The 22,227-nt window shown below is 35.1% G+C and overlaps 1 protein-coding gene across 8 annotated transcripts; it reads left to right on the top strand.

The window, feature by feature from the left end:
• Positions 1-693: 693 nt before the first annotated feature.
• ZNF207 (zinc finger protein 207) lies at positions 694-16,974 on the top strand. Of its 8 annotated transcripts, none has more exons than XM_001368119.5 (12): positions 694-1,186; positions 3,311-3,437; positions 6,941-7,079; positions 8,130-8,297; positions 8,451-8,526; positions 9,014-9,061; positions 10,089-10,159; positions 11,482-11,639; positions 13,037-13,129; positions 14,156-14,398; positions 15,065-15,227; positions 15,384-16,974. In XM_001368119.5, exons 1-12 carry the CDS (start codon positions 1,146-1,148, stop codon positions 15,542-15,544), a joined length of 1,488 nt encoding a protein of 495 aa, XP_001368156.1. In that variant the 5' UTR covers positions 694-1,145; the 3' UTR covers positions 15,545-16,974. The 8 variants fall into 8 exon arrangements, with proteins under 8 accessions (XP_001368156.1, XP_007485613.1, XP_007485615.1 ...); XM_007485549.3 differs by having other exon boundaries at positions 956-1,186; positions 8,127-8,297; XM_007485551.3 differs by lacking the exon at positions 9,014-9,061 and having other exon boundaries at positions 867-1,186.
• The last annotated feature ends 5,253 nt before the right edge of the window (positions 16,975-22,227 follow it).

Below are 22,227 nucleotides of genomic sequence, written 5' to 3'. Positions count from 1 at the left end.
ATCATTTGTTTATTTGGGTATGTGATTTGGGGTTTTGGTTTTATACGATTATTCACTTACAAAAATAAACAATATGGAAATGTTTTGCATGTTAAAACATGTACAAATCAGGTTGAGTTGCTTGTCAACTCTGGGAGGTGGATGAAAGAAGGAAGAAAACGTGAATAGGAAAGAAGGGAGACAAATCATATAACTTTGGAAAACTTATGTGGAAACTTATACTTATTAGAATAAAGATAAAACATTAAGAAAAAGACAAAAAAAGAAAAAAATTATCTTCTCCAGTTTATTAGACCAACAAAATTCATAAACCCTGGGGTGGTGAGGAGGCATCATTTCCTTTCATCCAAAGGCTGGAAGCATCCTACACCTACCTTCCAACTCTAGAACAGTTCCTTCCCTTTGATTGATTATATCAACAGGGGAATTCTCACCTCACCAGACATAGTGTATATATTCTCAGATTCAATCAACAATAATAGCTAAGTTTACATAGTGCTTACTATGTGCCTGGCTCTGTGCCGAGCTCTTTACAAGGATTATCTTATTTGACCCTCAAGACAAGGCTTAGTACATATTACCCAATTTTACAGATGAGGAAACGAGCAAACAAAGGTAAAGTGATTTTCCCGGCTATAAAGTGTCTCAGGCGGGATTTTAACTCGATTCCTCCTTTCGTAAATCATAGTGGAGCAGAGTTCAAGATTGAGGAAATGCAAATAATTTTGTATAACCTTTACCCTTGAAGAGAGGGAAGAAGAGATGGTTGTTGGGGTATCTTCTAGTTAAAGAAAGTTGACGCTGTGTTTACAAGAAGCACTGGAGGAAAGAGGAAGTAGGGCGTGGCGTGATTGCGCAAGCGTTCAGGATAAAATGGCGTCTCGAGTTTAGTTTCGTCCAGGCGATAGGGGGGAGGGGGCAGAGAGAGCGTGTCACGTGATCCTGGCCGCAGCTTCACCCCGCCCGTGGCCGCGTTGCCTGACGGGAAGCGGAGGGGCGAGGAGCGAGGCGTTCGGCCATTTTGTGTCTTTCCTGTGGGACGCGGCGGCGTTTGTGTTGGACTGTGCGGCAGCGGGCGCCTGCTTGTCTCTCGTCTTTTGCCTCTCCTTCCCTCTCCTGTCCTTCGTCCTTCGAGCGCGGCAGCCATGGGCCGGAAGAAGAAGAAGCAGCTGAAGCCCTGGTGCTGGTATCCTTTGTCGGTTGGCGGGCGAGGCCCCGCGGGGGCGGCCGTTAGGGTTGCGGGACGGGGGGAGGGGGAGGCCCAGACCGAGACCCAGAGCAAGGCTGAGTCTGCGGATCGGGGGCCCAAAGGGATTGAGAAAGGCCCGGTCCGAGACCTAGGCTGCCGGGGGAGAGGAGGAGAGAGGTCGCGTAGCCGCGAGGGAGGGGGCAAGGAAGGCCCAGTCTGAGGCTGTGGCTGCGGCTGCGGCGGGCGAGGGTAGGAGGCCGCCGGGCGGGGGTGTGGGGGGGGTTGCTGAGGGAGGCCTAGCAGACGCCCCCTCGGACCGGCTTCGCGTCCATGCTTCTCTCTCTGTGCTTTGATCTGGACGTGGGCATAATCTCCGGCTTTGGGGGCCGTGGGAGGCTGGAAGGGGGCCGAAGGCTAAACTCCCTGAAAAAGCCGGGCGAGGGCTTCCGCCCCATGGGAGCCTAGTAGGCGTTTCCTTTTCCCCCTGGTGCTGCCCGGCATCTTACTGTATTCGGTGTAAAGGTCACCAAAGAAATGTCGTAAGAAACTGGCTAAAAGAAAGCCGTGTAGTACAAGGGAGGGGGAAAAATCCTGTCCGTGGCTCATTCTGCCCCTGATACCTACCAGTGTGACCTTGAGCAAGTCACTTAGCTCCCCGACCGTAAAACTGTATTGGATAGTCTCTTCCGTTTTTAGTCCATGACCCTTTGAAAACTTGAGTTTTTGTGGGGGAGAGAGGAGGAAAGGGTTTTGAATGATCTTAACTGATGATGCATATTTTTTACTGTATGTACTGTATCTATGGAAATGAGGGATAATTGCCGTAGATTGTTGAATTAAAACGAGCGGCAGGCTGTGGGAATAGAATTATTAACAGTATTGATCCAAAAGGTGACAGCTAATAAAGGTGATTTCAACTTGTTATTCAGTAAAACCACAGAGTGTGTGCCAAGTCTTCCCGAATCCAAAACGGGCCTCAGACACTTCCTAGTTTTGTGACCCTGGGCAAGTCACAACCCTGTTAGCCTCAGTTCCTTATCGTAAAATGAGTTGGAACTGGCAAACAGCTCCAGTATCTTTCTTTAAGGAAACTCCAAATAAATGGGGTCATGAAGAGTAGGACACAATTGAATAACTAAGGCCACACAGTGAGGCAGTTTCTAATTTCTGCTAATTAGTGCTGAATGGGTTTGTAAAGAAATCATAGTTTTTACCCTCAAGGACCTTGTTAATAAGGACCTACTGTGTTTTGAGCAACCAATTTTGTTTCCCTTGAAATATTTTCTGATAAAAATTTAATATGTGAAAAGAATATAAACTTTTAGTTTCTCTATTTAGATAACTTGGACATTAAAAAAAAATATTGGAGCCATTTCCTTCTCCAGCTCATTTTACAAATGAGGAACTGAGGCAAACAGGGTTAAGTGAATGGCCTAGGGTCACACAGGATGTATCTGAGGCCTAAGTTGAACTCATGATGATGACTTCTGCTCTATGAACTGCATCACCTAGCTGTTCCAACTTGGACTTTATTTTTTTAAACCATTCTTTCTTAGAAATGGTGGAGTCTTCCAAGGCAGCCCAGTGGTAATGGCTGAGGAAATTAAGTGACTTGCTTAGGGTTATAGGTAGGAAGTGTCTGCAGCCTTATTTGAACTCTGTTCCTTTGGCCTGGCACTCTATCCACTGTTACTTAGCTGCCCGCTTAGACTTTTCTCAAGCATTCAATTCCATAATTTTATTTGAAGGATGCTTTAAGAGACAAAAAGACATATTAGTTTTCTTTAAATGTAAAAATAAGGAAAGAAAGGATTCCAAGGGTGAGATGTCCTACATATTTTTGGAGCCTATTTTCTCTTACATAAATTGAGGGAGTTGGAACAGCCCCACATGAGAAGCTCTAGTTCTGGATCTATAATCCTTCTTGGGGTGGTGGTGAAGAAACCAACCGGACTGGGTGAGACTTGAGAGTTTATGCAGTTGTGTAAAAAATAGATAAAATTGTTGAAAGATTCTGAATGTCAAAGTTGTAAAGTCGATTGGATATCATAAGATAGTTTTTTCTTTGTAGGCACAATTAACACTTGTATTCCACTCTACGTTCCTTAACTATATAATCAGGTATTGTAACAGAGATTTTGATGATGAGAAGATCCTTATACAGCATCAAAAAGCAAAGCACTTTAAATGTCACATATGTCATAAAAAACTCTACACGGGGCCTGGTTTAGCTATTCATTGTATGCAGGTAAGGTTCTTTTCATGTTTAATTTTTTAATCTATAAAAGTACTGTCCACATTATATTTTCCTTCATGCTGGGAAAGGACTTGGATTAATTTATGTTTCAAATTTGTTTACTGTAAATTATAAATGCAAATTATTGCCTGTTTGGTCTTTAGTTATAAGTAACTTTAAAGCAGTTTAGGTGGGGCTTTGCACAGACTCTTAATTAAAGTAGCAGTGGATTGAGAATCAGGCCTTAAGATGGAGGTCCTAGATTCAAATTTGGCCTCAGACACTTCCCAGCTGTGTAACCCTGGGCAAGTCACTTAACCCCCTTATTGCCTAGCCCTTACCACTCTTCTGCCTGTATTGACTCCAAGATAGAAGGTAAGGGTTTAAAAAAAAAAAATAGCTAAAGTTATGTGACTGTGCCCTTTAACATAATTATGAGTGCTGTACAAACCAGGTATCTGGAGAATAGGAATCTGATAGTGGTTTCAATTTTGCAAACAGTAATAGACAATTTTATTTTGTGCTTAATTAACTACTGTTATCCATTGCCAATTAAAGGTTTTACCTGTCAACTTTTTTTAAGGGAGAATTTTTACATTTTATTGTACTCTTATAGAATGAAAGAGCTCAATTAGGTCTATTGCTGAGTTTCTCCAAGTCTTTTTACTTTTGAGTAAGGAAAACTTTGTAACTTATTTTGAAGCGATTTTTAGAATGTATCTTGTTAATAAGTACTTTAGGGTCTGATTCAACAGAATTTCCCCTAGCTTTGGCAAAATTGACCCCATAGTGTTGATCTCTAGAGTGAGAACTGATTTTGGTGGGTTGTGGGGGAAGAAAAGCAAAATGATTTCTCCCAAGTTTTAGTAGTAATATAGTCTTGATAAAGGGGCAACTAGATGGTGCACTAGGCCTGCAGTTCCGAAGACTTTAGTTCAAGTTTGGACCCTGGGCAAATTACTTAAAGTCTTTCCTCATCTGTAAAATGAGTTGGAGAAGGAAATGGCAAACTACTCCAATATCTTTGCTAAGAAAACCCCAAACAGTGGAACACAACCAAAACAGCAAAAATCTTGATGCAAAGATCAATAGTAGTTTTTGGCATATTATCTCATAGATTATTAATAAAACAATGAGCTAGATGTGACAGGTAGACCTCCGTTTTTGCAGATAAAGAAGTTTGGATGTCAAGACAGCAAGTTGAGTTGGAACTAGAATTACAGGCTCTTGAATTTGAGCCAGAGGCCTTATCTAAGAAACTTCCTTCTTCCCCTAGAACAGGGTCCTAGGAAACCTGTAATGGATTCCTATTTTCTACCAGGTAAAATAGGTTTACTTAACCTCTTCCTTCTTTATCAGGGATGTTATAGGTAAGGGTGTTGAATATTTGTAGGAAAATACCATTTTTCTTATAGTTTTGATCTATGCTTTCATCAGTATAGAAAATTCCCCCATCAATGCTATTTTTGCTTACCAATCAATACTTCTACTAAAATGACCTTTGTATATAACTTCCCTTTTTTGAGAGTTGCTGGAAATGTGGAAAGGTTGTAATCTGATCAGGGTCATACAGTATATGTGAGAGACTAGATTTGGGTCATGAGCTTCCTGACTCCTCTACCTCAGTGAATAAGGATGATATTATTTACTGAGTAACTTGAAGAAAACTATGTTTGCCTTACCTAAGCCAGTAGAATCATGGGTTATACATCTACCAAAAATAATTTTAATTGACAGTATTAGGCATTTTCAAATAATCTGGATGTTTGAATTTGTTATTCATCATTAAATCTTTCAGAAAAGTTGAGATTTCTAAGTACCTTTAAGAACTCTAATCCGCTATCTTCTAAAAAGAAGTTACTGGTAGGAAAAGGAGGAAATAAGTATTATTTTCTACTTCTGGAAGAGTTACTCTAGTTAATAGGTGAGAGTGGCTATTGCTGAAGTATATTAAGACATTTATAACCATATTAGAACAGGTGGTTTAGGTTTTAAAAGGTGGTAAATCCTTGTACCTAGAAAATAGAAAGACCTCAGGGTCTAGGCTTCTGGTTGTAAATATCCTTAAATCACAACCGTTTAAAACCATTTTCCTTGTTTCTAAAACAAGATTGTAAAGTCTCTTCCAGCTCTTAAGGAAAAAACATTTCATCTGATACCCAGAAAAGATGTCTTCATAGTAACCATTTGTTCTAAATTTTTTTTTTCCATCAAGTATAATAGAAAGCGAAATGTTGATCTGTTTACTTGGTGACAGGATAAACTCATTTGTCATGTTTTATTTAAGTTGATAGAAATTATTGATCTCCTTTCAGAAACCTGATTTAACAAACAGCCCTCCCTCTACCCCCAATCTCCCAAATCCCATGCAAGCTTATATTTTTAATTTCTTGAGGAATAATAACTTTAATTTGAACTCAAATTTTTTAGTAATCTGTGATAGACATTTGCTTTGCAGTCTAAAAGAGGGGGTAGATTTAATGAGTGAACAGGCAATTATGTTGATTTTTGTTAAGTAAGACAACTGTTTAGGAGGGTTATGACTAATTTTTTGGGAAACAATGACTTGTAAAAACAATTTTATAAACATGATGAATATAGAGGAGCATGGAAAGACTTCTATGAACTAATATAGAAAGTGAGCAGATCCCAAGAAAATAAAGTATAGTTCTTCAATATAAATGGAAAGAACAGCTATAAGGAAAGTGAATGTTGCAAAATTAGAAACAACAAATATACCTAAAAAAAAAAAGATTAAGAAGACTCCCCTTCAATTTCTTTGTAGAAGCAGGGTGTTCATAAGTTTAGAATATTACATATGTTTGTAGGTTTTCTTGACTTGACTAAGTTGATCTATTTGTCTCATTTTTTCCTTTTTTTTTTTAACCCTTACCTTCTGTCTTAGAATTAATACTGTATATTGATTCCAAGGCAGAGTAGTGGTAAGGGTTAGGCAATGAGATTTAAATGACTTGCCTAGGGTCACACAGCTAGGAAGTATCTGAGGTCAGATTTGAACCTCCCTTCTCTAGGCCTGGCTCAATACACTGAGCTATCCAGCTGCCCCCTCCCCCTTTTTAATGTCTTTTTTTTTTTTTTACTGGGGATGACTGAAAAGGGAAGGTATACTGGATGAAATTTATATAATGTGAAAATACCACAAGTTTATTTTAAAACTAATTTACAGATCAAATGTTATCAATTACAAATAGATTTTTAAATAATTAAAACTTTATAGGCAATCTGCTTGAAAACAGACCTAGAAGCAATCCAAGATATTCTTGAAAATAAAATCTTTTCACAGTGTTTTGTAATTTAAACTTTAATATTTTATGTTGGACCCTCTTCCATTTCTCAGTTTTTACACATTAGTGATGGTTTCTTCAAAATGCTAACCAATTTTTACACATTGGTGACTTTAAGAAATGACAAGTCATGTGGAGAACTTGATAAAAATTTCACAAAGCCAAACTTAATCTTTATCTTACTGAAATGACAATAAATTTTGGTGATAGGTGCATAAAGAAACAATAGATGCTGTACCAAATGCCATACCTGGGAGAACAGACATTGAATTGGAAATCTATGGTATGGAAGGAATTCCAGAAAAAGACATGGATGAACGGAGAAGACTTCTGGAACAGAAAACTCAAGGTGAGTATTAATGTTTATGTTCTCAAACCATATCAGGAAGTAATTTGCCATCTTAGAAAAGACTTGGGACATGTAGAAGTAGGTGTTTATTATTAATTAGTGATGGTTACAAAGAAACACATTTAGTCCTTTACAATGGAAGATGGTTTTAAGTGGGGGATGAGCTGAAAGGAAATTGATGGACTTGGAGATAAGTTGGAGATACAGTAAAGTACATGTAGGAAGATATTTGGCCTCCTTTTTCAGGTTAGATTATCTGTGGGAAATTATATGGTACTTTTTAATGATCCTTCAAGCTTCTTAAAACAAAGACCCATCTTAACATCAAAAATTTGTTGATGCTGTATGGTTGTTAGTTATGAAATAGCATAACCTCTAAAGAATCATAGTTGATAGTTATCCATTGGGCAATAACTATGATGGATGTGTAGACTATAATTCATTTCTAATTAGTAATTGCATAGGAACAGCAGCATATAAAAGATACCAGAAATGTATGACTAAAATAAAAAGGAGGTACGGGTAGGTCAAATAGTAAATGTTCTTTACAACAGACAGCCCATATTCTACATAGATAGCCTTTCTCAAGGGGAGAATGTGGACAGTCACAAAGAAGGAGATGTGATGTTTGATCTGCATCATTGGAGTCAGTATAGGTCACACCATCAGTAAATTCACATTTCATTCAAAGTAATGTTATGTGGATTATGCTGGAGAGGTACTTTAAAATTAGGGCAGTATGGTATAAGCAAGCTCTATAAGGCCTGCTAATCAGAAAAGGCTTTGAGAACAGATTATACAGTGGTCTGTACTTCATATATGAGTACCAATCCAGCTAATTACTGAGACCTTTATCACAGGAAAGTTTAGTCACCAGAAACTGAATTATTTTGACTACAGCAGTCTATGAAGACCATCTGATTGTTGGTTGGGAGGGCTTGAAACCAATGGAATGAAACAAAATCCTCATGTGATAATGACCTAGTAATAAGTAACACCGTTCTAAGCTTTTTTTCTTGCCCTGTTGTAAAAATTAAATTTCATTAGCAGAGAGTCAAAAAAAGAAGCAGCAAGATGATTCAGATGAATATGATGATGATGACTCTACAGCTTCAACTTCATTTCAGCCCCAACCTGTTCAGCCCCAACAGGGTTATATCCCCCCAATGGCACAGCCAGGATTGCCACCTGTGCCAGGAGCACCAGGAATGCCTCCAGGTAACACCTAAGTAACTTAAAATGTATAGGAAATCAGGGTTTTAGGACCATGTTTTTAGTTTTAAGTGGCTTTTTAACTTGCTTATTGTACTTCCAGACTTGGTAACGGTTAGATTATAACTTAATTCTGTTGGAAAAAATTTAAATTTACAGGTATACCTCCATTAATGCCAGGTGTTCCACCTCTGATGCCAGGAATGCCTCCAGTTATGCCAGGGATGCCACCTGGGTAAGGATACTCTCTCTTATAACTGCTTTAGTTGGTTTATGCCTAATACTACTGGTCCTTTTCAACATGAATTTAAGAGCAATTGTTTTGTTTACTTGTTCAATATGTGGACTTTATAAATTGTGAACATGTGAAGTTAAGAAGACTTAAGCTGCAAATTATTTTAGAAATTACTTGCATCTGCAGAAAATGAAATTTTAGTTTCAATTTGCTTTCATTAGCCATCTCTTTTAGTTGTTATTACCGTAAATTAAGATGGTTTGTTATCGAACCACAGTTTTCTGAAGTTTATAACTTTTATCTGTGACACAGTTGGACCAAAAGCAAACTTTGTAATGTATTTACTTGTTGAAACATCAAAAATTTAAATAACTATGAGGTCCCTGGGATTTTACTTTATCTTATTGGCTATAACAGGTAGACAATACACTCCCACTGTATTTTGAAAATCACAGTTAGATTTTGATTTTGTCATACATTTTCACAGATTGCATCATCAGAGAAAATACACCCAGTCATTTTGCGGTGAAAACATGTAAGCATCTCATTCATAATGTAATTCAGGAGGTACATTCATGATGTCATTTTTTTTATGTATAATGATATTTATTCAGTTGACTTCAACAGTTTATAACTTCTCACCAACCTTGAAAATTCCAAAGCTCTTTGACAACTGGTATCTAAAAAGCGGGAGAGAAATGGTTTATTTAGACTCCCAGATTAAACATAAGTTTTATTAAATTTTAAAACTATTTTTGTCTCAATCTCTACTTGTTGGATATTTTATAATAAGGTTTCATCTGTTCTGAGATTACTAGCAATTACCCAAATCACACGTTTAATGTACGTGTTTAGGTATGAAAGTTATACTTAATTGTTTTTTGAAGTTCACAACAGATTGAGTTTTAGGAATTGAGAGATTAAAATATTTATCTTATTCCTTTGGAAAGAAATTTATTTGGGGAAGAGTGCAACTGAAATGTGTACATTTAGTAGTTAAATGATCTTTTTAGATTATGGGGAATACTCTTGTTTGGATGACTAATAAATTGGTTAGTTACTAATCCTTAAAACGAAGAAAGCAAATACTTTGTCTCAGTCTATATAGTTATAAGAGACTTGAGGCAAAAAAGAATTCTTTCATCCATTTCACTCATGTTCATGGCTGTTTTCTGTAGCAGGCAAAAGTATTACATTTCTCTTTTATGAGTAAGTGCTACCATATCTCATGGTGGTAACTCATTTTAAACAAAAGTTTAGGAAGAAAACATTAGATATTTAATTTGGTAGGGCATTTGTTAAGGAAAAATACAGGCAAGAAGACTGACTTCTTTTTTCTGGTAAACTTTTTTTAAAAAGAATATTTAGTCTTTGAGGGGTTATTGAAGGATAAGGTGATATTTTGTTTTTTTGTGTGTGCTTTGAACTTGATTGGAGTTTTTAAAATGAAGTTTTTTAAAGACTTTAATCCATGATTACTTCAAGTCTTTAGTCAAGATATCTTCTATATTTTACTCTCATATTTTAAGTTATGTTTGTTCTAAAATTTGTTTTTCCAACAGAATGATGCCTATGGGTGGAATGATGCCACCTGGACCAGGAATACCACCTCTTATGCCTGGTATGCCACCAGGTAGGGAATGTAGAATACTCATATAGCATGAGTTTTGTCGCTTTGACATTTAAGTTTGCGTACCTGTTGTCCTAGATATTAAATAATGAGGTATTAGTGATGGTCCGAGTTTCTTTTGAGGTTTGAAACATGGAATTGTTACCATCAGCTATCTCCTATAACTGACAACCAGAAAATCAGTAGAAGACTTTGGAACGGGACAACTAGGTGGCTCAGTTGCTAGAGAACTAGGAAAAGGGGGAGAGATCGGAGGTCATAGGTTCAATGGCTTCAGATGCATCCTAGGTTTATGATCTGGGCAAGTCATTAAACTCTTTGTTTCGTAAACCTATACTTGTCTTGATTCTAAGCCAGAAGGTAAGGTAATGGTCTTAAAATTTTTTGAACAACTGAACTCATCAGTCTATCCAGGAGCATTTAATGCACTTTGCTCAAAAGTCAATCCTTTCAGCTATCAATAGGCTTTTTATTATTATTTTTTCTTTCTTTCTTAAACCTTAACCTTCTGTCTTAGAATCAATACTGTGTATTGGTTCTAAAGCAGAACAGCAAGGGCTAGACAATGATGGTTAAGTGACTTACCCAGGGTCACACAGCTAGGACATGTATGAGGCCAGATTTGAACCCAAGACCTCCTGGACTCTAGGCCTAGCTCTCAATCCACTTAACCACCTAGGTTCCCCTAGGCTTTTTATTGAGATAGAACTGACTAGCTTTGTTAGAGAGTTAAGCAGTTCTCTAATCAGTGAGAAATTACAGTATCTTCAGTGAGGGGAAATAGAAGAAAACTATAGAAATTAGTAAAAGAATTAAAGCACAAAGCTACTAATAAATGAACTCTCAACACCTTAGTAGACATTTCAGATGGCACTATATCATAGCATAATAATTGAATTTATAATGATGATTCTGCATCATTATGAACATAGTTTTGGATGTTCCTACAAATACCTAATTTTATGCACATTTGTCTTTTACTCCAGAAATTAGTTTCTTAATATTCTACAAACACTAATCCACATAGGAAGTCTAGATTTTAAGTAAATTCAACTCTGAATGTAGGTTTTGCACTGTCTCGGTGTACTACACTGCATATTTCCAATGCCTACTGTAGGAATGTAGAAAGTAGGAAAGGGGGCATGGATTAAAGGTTTTTCATTAGGGCCAGATGCCAGTTAGGAATAGTTGAATTAATGTGTCAGTGTCTTAATTTTTGTTTCAGAAATATTGGAATTTTCCATGTATTATTAGTTCCAGTGTTTTGCAGTAATAATTTTTCATTAATGAAATAATAGGCTTACCAAATTTCTACTTATTTATAGGTATGCCTCCGCCTGTTCCTCGTCCTGGGATGCCTCCTATGACTCAAGCACAGGCTGTAACAGCACCTGGTATTCTTAATAGACCACCTGCACCAGCAGCAGCTGTTCCTACCCCACAGCCTCCAGTTACTAAGCCACTTTTTCCTAGTGCAGGACAGGTATGGTGTGTTACATTGATAAAAATTGGAATATTTGCATTTAATTATTTGTAATCACTATTTTTTATACTTGCTCTTGTGGTTATATATAGGCCAGTTTCTTTTCTGAAGCCTTTTAAATACTAGTTTATCCTTTAAAGCATATATTATCCAGGTAGTGGCAAGGATGATCTGTGTATTTGGAGACAATCTTAATTATTCTGTTTAAAAAAGAAACCTTACAATGCTTTTTCACATGTCAAGACCTTGGTTATAGTTTCAACTTTTCTTGACTTGGCTCTGACTGGAGCTGAAAGTTAATTTCTTTTCATGGATATGAGAGAGAAGGATCCAGACTTCTATCAGGTGAGCTGTAAGTAGGAAGAGATATCTGTTTCCCCAAATGACTTTGAGACTAGCTGAACACAAACATTTTGAAAAGCAATTCTGTGCCCTCAAACTCATAAGAGAAACCTATTCTTACTAGTTGCATATTGACTTAGAACCACAAATTGACACCTATATCTTATTGTATATATTGTTAAGCATTTCCCAATTGTATTTTAATTTAGTTTGGTTGGCACTTAGGAGCTTGGAGTGCTTGGTTTTTATATGCCTCCATTCGAATTATTCTTATATTCTTAGGACACAGTTGCCTGAGAAAGTTAATATCCCCTTCCCAAATATGTGCTAGGCACTATACTATTTGTTTTTATGACTCGGGATGAGGACAATAAGCATACCTTAGGTCTCTAGTTGATTTATAGTAATGTGTTCAGATTTAATGGAAATATTAAACTACTATTCATTTTACATATTCTTTGACCTCTTTTGCATTTTGATTCCGAATCAAATTTTGGAAAGAGCTTGAAACATTTAGAAGAAAGATTTTTCTTTTTAAATGATGTTTTAGATGTAATCTTTTTTAATAGTGTTATTAAAGTAGTATAACTTAGACTTTGATTTTTCTAGTACTTGGGGTTTTTTTTTAAATAAATGAATACAAGTATTTGCATTCATTTGTTATAGAATGACATGAAGTTTTAACAAATTCTTGTTCTTTGAATCATTCATTGTTTCAGATTTTTTTTTTTTAATCTCTGGGATATTCTGCACATGGTAGCATTTCAAAAGGAACTTTCTTTTAAAAGGAAAAATTGTTAGCTAGGTTATAGGCTTCCATGGGTTTCTTTTTTTCCTTTGAGGCTTGTGACCATTGCCATTGGATTGTGTTTGTTGTAAATGAACATGTCCTGCCTGCCTTTTGGAATAACTGAGTCAAATTGGATTCTATTTTGCAGGGAAGATAATTCCTCATTTACAAAAATTCAATCTTTAGGTTAAAAAGTCTACCACATGGCTTATTTTCACCCATTTGTTTGGAGACTTTTCACTGTTTCCTTTCTTTTGTGCTACAGATGGGGACACCTGTTACAAGCTCAAGTACAGCTTCATCCAATTCAGAAAATCTCTCTGCATCTTCTAAAGCTCTGTTTCCTAGCACAGCACAAGTACGCAGGAAGTTGCAGTTTAAAAAACAAAAGGCTTTACAACTTAACCCTTTGGACCCTATTAAACCTCTATATTGAGATATGTCTAGTTTTAAAAAAATTATTTATGACTATACTCATGAATGCTAATTATAAACTCAATAGAAAAGTAACTCCAAATTTCTATGGCTCTAAAGGGTTAAAAAGCATGTAAGCATTTAATGCTTCTTAGTGGCCAATGGTTAGCTTGATGCATGATTAAGCTCTTTTGATTTATGCTGTTTAATCTAATGCATCACGTTTAATGTGCAGGAATTCAGTATTCTGAATTTATACTAAAGTTGAAATATTTGGCTTTGTTTTCTAAGTTTTGGTGATAAAAAAATTTCCACACAAACTACTAAAACTACTGATCCCTTATTTAAAAATCCACATAAATTATCCTTATCTTACTCTGTTGGCCTGATGATGATGTGGCCTACTTTTAAAATTAATAAGAGCATTTCAGTACTCTTTGTTAAAGGATGCTTTTAAAGGACAGATGTATTTAGTCATTACTGATACTGTGTTTATAATACGATATAATAAATGTGGCAATCATTAGCAGTTTCTAACATTTTTGAGCTGCAATGTAGATTAATAATTGTTAAAATAACTAATTTAGAATGGTGAAAATAGCAAATCACAGTATTCCAGTATATGACATGACTTGATCATCAGGAATAAGTGGATAGCTTTGTGTGAACTCTTAAATTTTGGGGTAAGATGGTGGAAGAAAGTAAAGTTACACATGCTGTCTTGTTAGTTTGAATTGATTTATATTTTGGTGGTTGCTTTTGTCAAGTACTTTTTGATATAAATCTTTTTAGGACATAATTGGGTCTTGTGGGACTTTATGTTGTGTTCTTGAGTTGCTTTGATATAATTTAAGGCTTGAGTGCTTTATTGTCGGCAAGCTTATTTTATGTGCTTTATTTTAAAGTTATTGCCTAAATAAAATTATTTGGGTCTTTGAGAATTTTGCTGATTAAGGATTGTAATTCACAGGCTCAGGCAGCTGTTCAAGGACCTGTTGGTACAGATTTCAAGCCTTTAAATAGTACTCCTGCAACAACCACAGAACCCCCCAAGCCTACGTTCCCTGCTTATACTCAATCTACTGCTTCAACCACTAGTACTACGAATAGCACTGCAGCTAAACCAGCTGCTTCAATAACAAGTAAGCCAGCTACACTTACAACAACCAGTGCAACCAGTAAGTTGATCCATCCCGATGAGGATATATCACTGGTAAGTGGTTTTCCGTTTTCACTAATCAATATGGCTACAAAAGCAAAACAGTTTTAGCAGCATTTTCCCTCTTATTGAGAGTGATCATACACAGGCATGTACCCTTGTGTTAAAAGATTCGATGTGCACAAATTCACCATTCTTAATTTATAAAGGAAACATTTAAAGGCCTTTGCTCCCGTATTTCATATTTTGGATATTAATTTGGGTTTGAAATTCAAGTAAAGTATATCATGTTACTTCCTTTCCTTTTTTATTATTTTAGTTATTGAAATCTGAGTAGGTGTCAGTATTAGCAGGTCACCAAAACAAATACTAAAAAGATTACTCACTCTTTTTCATGTCATGTTAACATATTTTAAAAGACCATGTTTTAAATGTGATCAAATTGATTTAAACATAGTTTGACAGACATGTTAATGCTGTGCTTACTAGGCATGCTTTAGTTATAATATGTTAAAAATTACTAGATGTTTTGGATGGCCAGTGGCAATTGCCCTATTTGTTGAAAAATACTCGGAGTACTATATTCAGTCTCAATCCAGGATGGCTTGTGACTGTTTTGTTTAGAGTAATATATTAAGTTACTGTATCCAAGTTTCTTTGTATTTGCTCAAGTTGTGTGCATTGAGGTTTTGAAAGCATTTTGCTTACTTCCACTCTTAGGAAGAGAGAAGGGCTCAATTACCTAAATATCAGCGTAATCTTCCACGACCAGGACAAGCCCCTATGGGTAATCCACCTGTTGGACCAATTGGAGGTATGATGCCACCACAGCCAGGAATCCCTCCACAGCAGCAAGGAATGAGACCCCCATTGCCTCCTCATGGTATTCTTTTCTTTTCATCCTTTTAAAAACTTTTACTTAATGGACTCTATAAACATAGAATATTAGAATTTTCTAGATTTTGAAGTAATTGACATTGCAGAAATATGTTGTAAAAAGCCGCCTTACCTACGTTATATCTTTGGATGTGTTTTATAGGTCAGTATGGTGGTCATCATCAAGGCATGCCAGGTTACCTTCCTGGGGCTATGCCTCCATATGGGCAGGGACCTCCAATGGTACCCCCTTATCAAGGTGGGCCTCCTCGACCTCCGATGGGAATGAGACCTCCTGTAATGTCGCAAGGTGGCCGTTACTGATGTTACTTCGCCCAATCTAATAGGTTTGGAGATTAAACCTTTTCTCATCTTGTGCTGTTTATATAGCCAAGCTTTCGTCAATTAAGGCTTCATTGTGACTTTAACAAACATTATCTTCCCACATACCAGGAACTATTGGACATTTTGTTTTACACGGGAAAATTTTATTTGGAATAATAAAGCAGGAACTTTTCCTGATGTTGCAATTTATACTGTATGGCTTCTTTTTCATGTTTCATCTAGGTTTTTAGAAGTGAAGTATAGTAAATATGGTTCGTTAAATTGTGAAGGCGCTGGAATTACATGAACATACCACCTTAAAGGCAAGTTCTGTAACCTTATGTTGCTATTTGTAAAGTTATGCCTTCGCAGCATTTCATATGCTGTTGGACTTCACGTCCCCAACATAGCTTGGTGAGGGCTGTAACTGTTTCCAAGTACCTGTACATTGGAAGTCTGAACGTGTAACAATATTTAATGTACTTAGAATTCCTCATGTTGCAGGGTTAAACAAAACAAAACTGACCCACTAAAGGTCTTGTGACTTTTCTGTACTGTTAAAACTTAATTGTAATAAAATGAAAGAAAAATTGATGCCTTTTTATTCATGACCAGCTGTGGACCACTGCCTGAAAGGTTTGTACAGATGCATGCCACAGTAGATGTCCACATATAATAAAAATGCATAGTTACTGGTGAAGTTTTGATATACGCTTCAATTTTGTGTTTGAATTGTAGGTTACTCCTTAGCTGCATGGTGAAAATTGCTTATTTCTGAGCAATAGACATAAAATTGTACTTTTAACTCATTTATTAATGTTTCATTAGACATAATGCAGAGTATGAATACACCATTACATAATGTGTATGAACACTTAGTGCTTTCTTCCCTTGGTTTTTGGTATATTGCAGGTGACTTTAGAAATTTAATATATGAATTTAACACATCTCCCTGCTGCTGCTGAATAAAAATATAGACTCTAGTGCCAGACACATACATAACTTACAATTGTTTTATTTAATACTATAGTCATGGACCTCAAAAGCCTTACCAGGTGCAAGCTTCTAGAAGTTTAGTTGCATGATATAAATTTGTTTTCTATATTTGTCTTAAAACATTGAAAACTCATACTTGATGCTACAATTTTTTAAAATTTGTAGCCTAAAATTAAAATTTGATAGTTTATAATTTCATAGTTTCCTTAGAGTATGTTGATTATATATAACTTTAGTCATTGTAATGCTGAGCATCTTTTTGTTATTATGCTTATAAGGGATTGCAAAGTTACTAAATATGCTTTATAGTCTTCAATCATCTACGTTAGTCCTTTTGATTGCATAGATGTAGCTAGTGATTATTGTAGTCGCTGGCTTTATTGTGTGTATTTTCGCTTTGTCATAGCAAATTAAAAACTTGATGTATCAACTGACTTATGCTTTTCATTTGTAGAAAATAAGGTGTTTTTATTTTAACTATCATAAATTATCTGATATTCTGTAATTGTTTTTTGTTTTGTTTTTGTTAATTTTATAGCTACACACACACACATACACACATACTTGGTATTATGGAAGGTTTAGCTATAATATCATAAACCTTTTCCATGTTGGTATTAACTTTTATTTCCTAGAGTCAAATTACTACTTATAAATTTTATATGAGGATGAAGATGTGATTTAATAACTTTTATAAAATATTTTCACATTCTTTGTGAAACAAATGTAATTTAAACTCAAATATTTTATAATAAATATTTATTATTGTGACAAAAGTCTTGACTCTAAAAATGCACAAAGCTTGTCCATAAAGTGAATTTACTGAGGGTGGATTGATTTCAAATTTATCAGTATTTTTGCCTTTTTGTTTCAGAGAAGCCCAATTCTGAATTAAGTCATTTATTTGAAAGATGCTCAGCATTATAAATATTTTCAAACTAAAAGTTGTTAAATCTTTTGGACCAATCAATACCTTTCGGCTACTATCCCATGATACTCTTTTGGCAAGATCACCAATAATTGCACAGGTCTTGGTTATAACACAGTTGGGAAATAAAGAACCCACAGAGGGATCTTAATATTGTACTCTGTCCCGAAGTGCCAAAAGTAGCTTGTAACTGTATAAAGGGATGACAGGATTAAAAAGTATTTTGCATGAATAAACAAAAAAAAGAGTTCTAAAACTTATGTTAAATGAATTTCATTCTAACTTAATGTAAAAGGAGATTTTTGGTAGATTGGAACGATTTCTATGACTTATGAATGGTCTCTTTAATTTATTTACTTTTATGGGCTTATCTTTGTAAAGTTGTGAATTTCTGTTTCATGTAAGAAAGAGATCATTATTTTACAACAAAATTCCTAATGCCTTGTGAAGTCTTCATTGAAAGCTTTCATCAATTTATCAAAATAGTAACATTTCTCTGTAGTTCTAATTAAAAGTTAAGATCTTCGTCTTGATTAAACGTCATTTGTAGTTATGAGTGGCTTGTGGGGGTGGGGCAAAATTTGATAACTTTAAGCAACTCTTTATGCATTCATTAAAATATGATTAAGCTTCTGGAAAAGGTATTTTCTTGTGCCTAACTGCTTCTCTGGTCCATGGTGGTTTGTATTATTTAAATTGGAACTTTATTAAAATTGAATCTAAAAACCTATGAACTGGGCTTATCCAGGCCAGCAATATAATTTCCATTAAAAAAAAGAAAGTGACAAGACTTAATTTACTCTGGTCTGTCAGTTTCTCAGTTCCCTTCAAGATTAGCTCTTTAAATTTGTCTGGCACTAGTTGTTCTATTTGAATTTTAATAGTTGTATGGGGAGACAGCCAACCAAGTGTGAGGGTCAGGTGGCTGATTAGGGTTTTCATTTCACCTAGTTCATTTCTAGTTTAGTGACATAGCATAATAAATGCTACGAGATACAGGGAAAATTCTCAGTAGGTGTATTAATGTTCCAATGATCAAGCTGCAAATTAAATGTTTATCTCAGCACTTCCTTTATAATTTAAAGGTCTTTGGGGAAATCCCCAACCCCCCAAAAAATGTGGGCTCAGTATGAAATTATAATAGACAGTTGTAAAAAGCTGATTTTTCTTTTGCTTGCGTGATCATTGGGATTTTGTTCATTTTTTTTTATGCATGTCTTTAAAATTAATTGGGTCATGTTTTTCTAAAATTGAAATTTTCTTCTTCCTATAGCCCTGCCATAGGACAGGCTGAGGCTGAGTCTCAGTGTTGCCCTGTTCAGTCTGAGGCAAGTGGGATTTATTTTATTCCTTATGGGGGCTTTCACAGCTTTATGGCTGTTGGATATTTATGTCCCCAAACTTGCAGCAAGTTTGGTGAAGGCCCCTAAATTTAATTAAATTTAGGATTTTTATAATCTTTTGGCAGAGAAGGCTCTATATTAATATTCATGTTTGACTGTGGTGTTATTAGATGAAAAGCTAAATCTTAAATCATTCTGCTATAAAAATTTAGATTCTTCTGAAATTAATTTCATGTATTATCTATTTGACTACCTCTACATAGTTCCCTTCATTTAGAGGCATATTTGTTCAGTTACACTATTTTTATTTGTATTTATACCCTATGAAAAACTTTATTGCCAAAATGTTTAACTGAAACATTAAACCAATACATGTTCTATAATTAAGCAATTGAATATTAAAAATTGCACTTAAAATCACAAACTTCCGTTATCTGTAAATACTTAATATTTTTGAAATCACCACATTAGAGCAAATGTTAATGTAGAGCCCCTATGAAGAGTGGGAAGGTGGGAAGAGACTAGAAATTTGACTTTATGAAGGCTACTAAAAGAAAGGAATGAAGCTTTGAACATTACAAACATCAGTTTGAAAGATTACTTATTGGCTAATGTTTTCAGTCAGCCAAAAAAAAATGGTGGGGGGGGAATGTGGTATATTTGAAAGTTAGTAATGTGCTTAAAATTGTAAACGTTGAGATAATTTTGAGGTTTCTTTTCAGGCTAACTGAACAGAGTCCCAATCTATTCTAATTAAATTTTACTTGGTGAGACAAAGGGAGACAAAAGCTTAAATCTAGATTAATGTCTTTAAGTGTTTTGGCCCACCGTTCTGCCTCTTGGACAGTCTTTTTTCAAACAACAAAGGTTAAAAGCAGTTTAAGCATCAAAGAAATAATGGGTTTTATTTCTCTTTAGAACTTAGAAAGAAGCCTGAAATTAAAGTATTGTACCAAATCGCCAAATTGTTTTTAAGGTTTTATAAAGATGGTTTTTTTTTTAAGGTTTTATAAAGATGGTGTTTAGTGGATAATAGAAATCTTGCCTAAAATGTCTTAACTTTCTTTAGTAACAAAATTTATTGATTTTCTTAATAACTTCTTTATCGCTATTTGAATAGTTATCAACAAATCTATAAAGATAACCATGGATCTTACAGGAAGAGCCAGATATTTGGCTTCTTCCATGGAATTAGGCATTATATATTTTGTGTTCTCTTGATATACTAATCTTTGGAAATTGCTTATTCTAATACTAATGCCAGATGAGCCTGAATCAACTAAGAGCTCTTATTTAGCTTAGCTTAGGAACCAATGCTTATAGTATGGTAGATTATACTACTCCTTTATTTTAAAGGGTAGTATTTTGGAAGGGAGATGAATAGTCTAATTTAAAAAAGAATAGTTAAGTATTTAAAAGAATAAAACTTTTTAGTTTGTGCTTTAATACATAAGTAGGATTTTAGAAATGAGACTTAACTAATCTATTGATTCAGATATCTGTAGTAAAACTTGATAAATATTATGGTTTCTTGTTTTCAAAGACAATTTATTTTACTAAAATTAATCTTAGCTGTTTTCAAGCATGTTGATGCTTGTTCTGTAGTTAGAGGTCTAGGAACTCTTAACACATTTATATTTTCTCTTGCTTTGTACAATAATTAACCTTTATAGTTTTAAATGGGTATCCTCCTTTGATCTAGCCATGGGTCATTCAATCCCAAATGTTCTGTTTTTGATTTTCTTTTCCTGTAATTCTTCAAGTTAACATAGTTGGCTCAAGAGGAGGCATAAAATCAGTCCTAAGCTTTTCAGGTTTTGCCTCTAGTATCAGTTGTTCGTAGACAATAACACTTGGCAGAACTTTGTACAATAAAGATTTTGTTAATTGCATTTTTGGCAATTAACTTATGATTTGAATTTTTAAGTTGTCACTTTTCCTGCTCGCTTATCTTAGTACTTTGTTCCCCCCTTCACATAACTAGAATTATTTACTATTATTGATAGTTCTCATAATGTAAGTCACCTGATTATGCCTTATATATAACATGTAATGTATCCCCTTTAAAAATCAGAAGCACTTGGCTTTTTATAGCATTTATTTAGTACAGTGCCTTGCACATAGTTGGTGCTTATAATTTTGTGGTCAATACTCAATTACTAAAATATTTTCACACTTCACTCCCCCCATTATGGATTGTATTCAGGTGAATGTATAAAGATTGGGGAAGTAAAACTTCTGTTTAGACTATGCTATCATTTACAGATCACCATCATCTTCATACCATAGCATTGAAGCATTTGTAGTTTTTTCCTGTTCTTGGGAACCTATTATTGGTTGGAAATGAAGAGTGAGTGTGGCATATGAAAGAATGCTACTCTACAAAGTAATCCATTGGAATCATTGGAATGTTGCTGTCTTATTAACAGAAGCAAGAATGCCTTGTAAATATGTTTTTGACCCTCAGGAAGAGTTGCTCTTCTTCCCTGCCTCCCCTTTCCTGAGTGTTAGAGTACCTATTTTTAAATCTGTTAAAAGTCAATCCCCAATGTGTTTATGAAAAATCTAGTGTGTACTATTTTAAAAAAGTGATTTCAAGACCTAAATGTAGATCGAAAGAGGATACTTTCTGGTGTTTAACTAGGATGAACCTAGTTTGAGCCTATAAAAGATTAGTTGAAGACTTTCTCAATCAAGGTATGATAAGTAGAAAGATTTAAGCTTTTAGGAACTTGGAATTTAAATACCACATATGTAATCAAATTACTCAGGATAACTGCAAGGGAGGTGCATGTAAGTAAAATCTACCTTAGTTGTTGATTACTTATATCACTTTCATTGAAAGCTATTTTTTGACTCATTGTTACTAAATTGCTTTTTATGAATTATGGATGTGATAAGGTGTGTGAAACATTAAGCAAAATGTAGTTTTGCCATATGAGTGGATTGGCAAATCATTTTGATATTTGTTCTATTACTTTAGTATCACTCACATTGGGGGTTACTAACACTGTGATTATTTAGAGGCTCCCAAAATTTGCCTTTCCTGCTGAACTTTTATTAAAAATAAAGATTTGGGGGAGTTTAGCATTGGTTCCTGTTGTAGTCCAACCTGGATAAAATTTATAAGGAATTGTGGTGATCTCTCCTTAACCCCAACAAACTTAAAGTGTTTATGTTGTTCTGGACAGATCTTCTGTGCCTTGATTTTAAATCACATAGTTGGGGGGCAAAGATAGACTAGCTTCCTCCTGCTAAATGGTGATATTCTATATTGGCCTGACATTAGCAGGATGTTTTCCTAGAAGGAAAGATTCCTATTTATGCTTCTTATTTGGTTTTGTCTCCTCCAGAGTAATGAATAATTCTTGGTCATATTGGGAAAATTGTTATCATCTTAACTTGAATTTTCCTTA

The sequence above is a fragment of the Monodelphis domestica genome, chromosome 2 (assembly GCF_027887165.1).
Source record: "Monodelphis domestica isolate mMonDom1 chromosome 2, mMonDom1.pri, whole genome shotgun sequence".
Taxonomy (NCBI): domain Eukaryota; kingdom Metazoa; phylum Chordata; class Mammalia; order Didelphimorphia; family Didelphidae; genus Monodelphis; species Monodelphis domestica.
The sequence above is the reverse complement of the archived record's forward strand: the minus strand, read 5'-3'. Positions and strand labels throughout refer to the sequence as shown.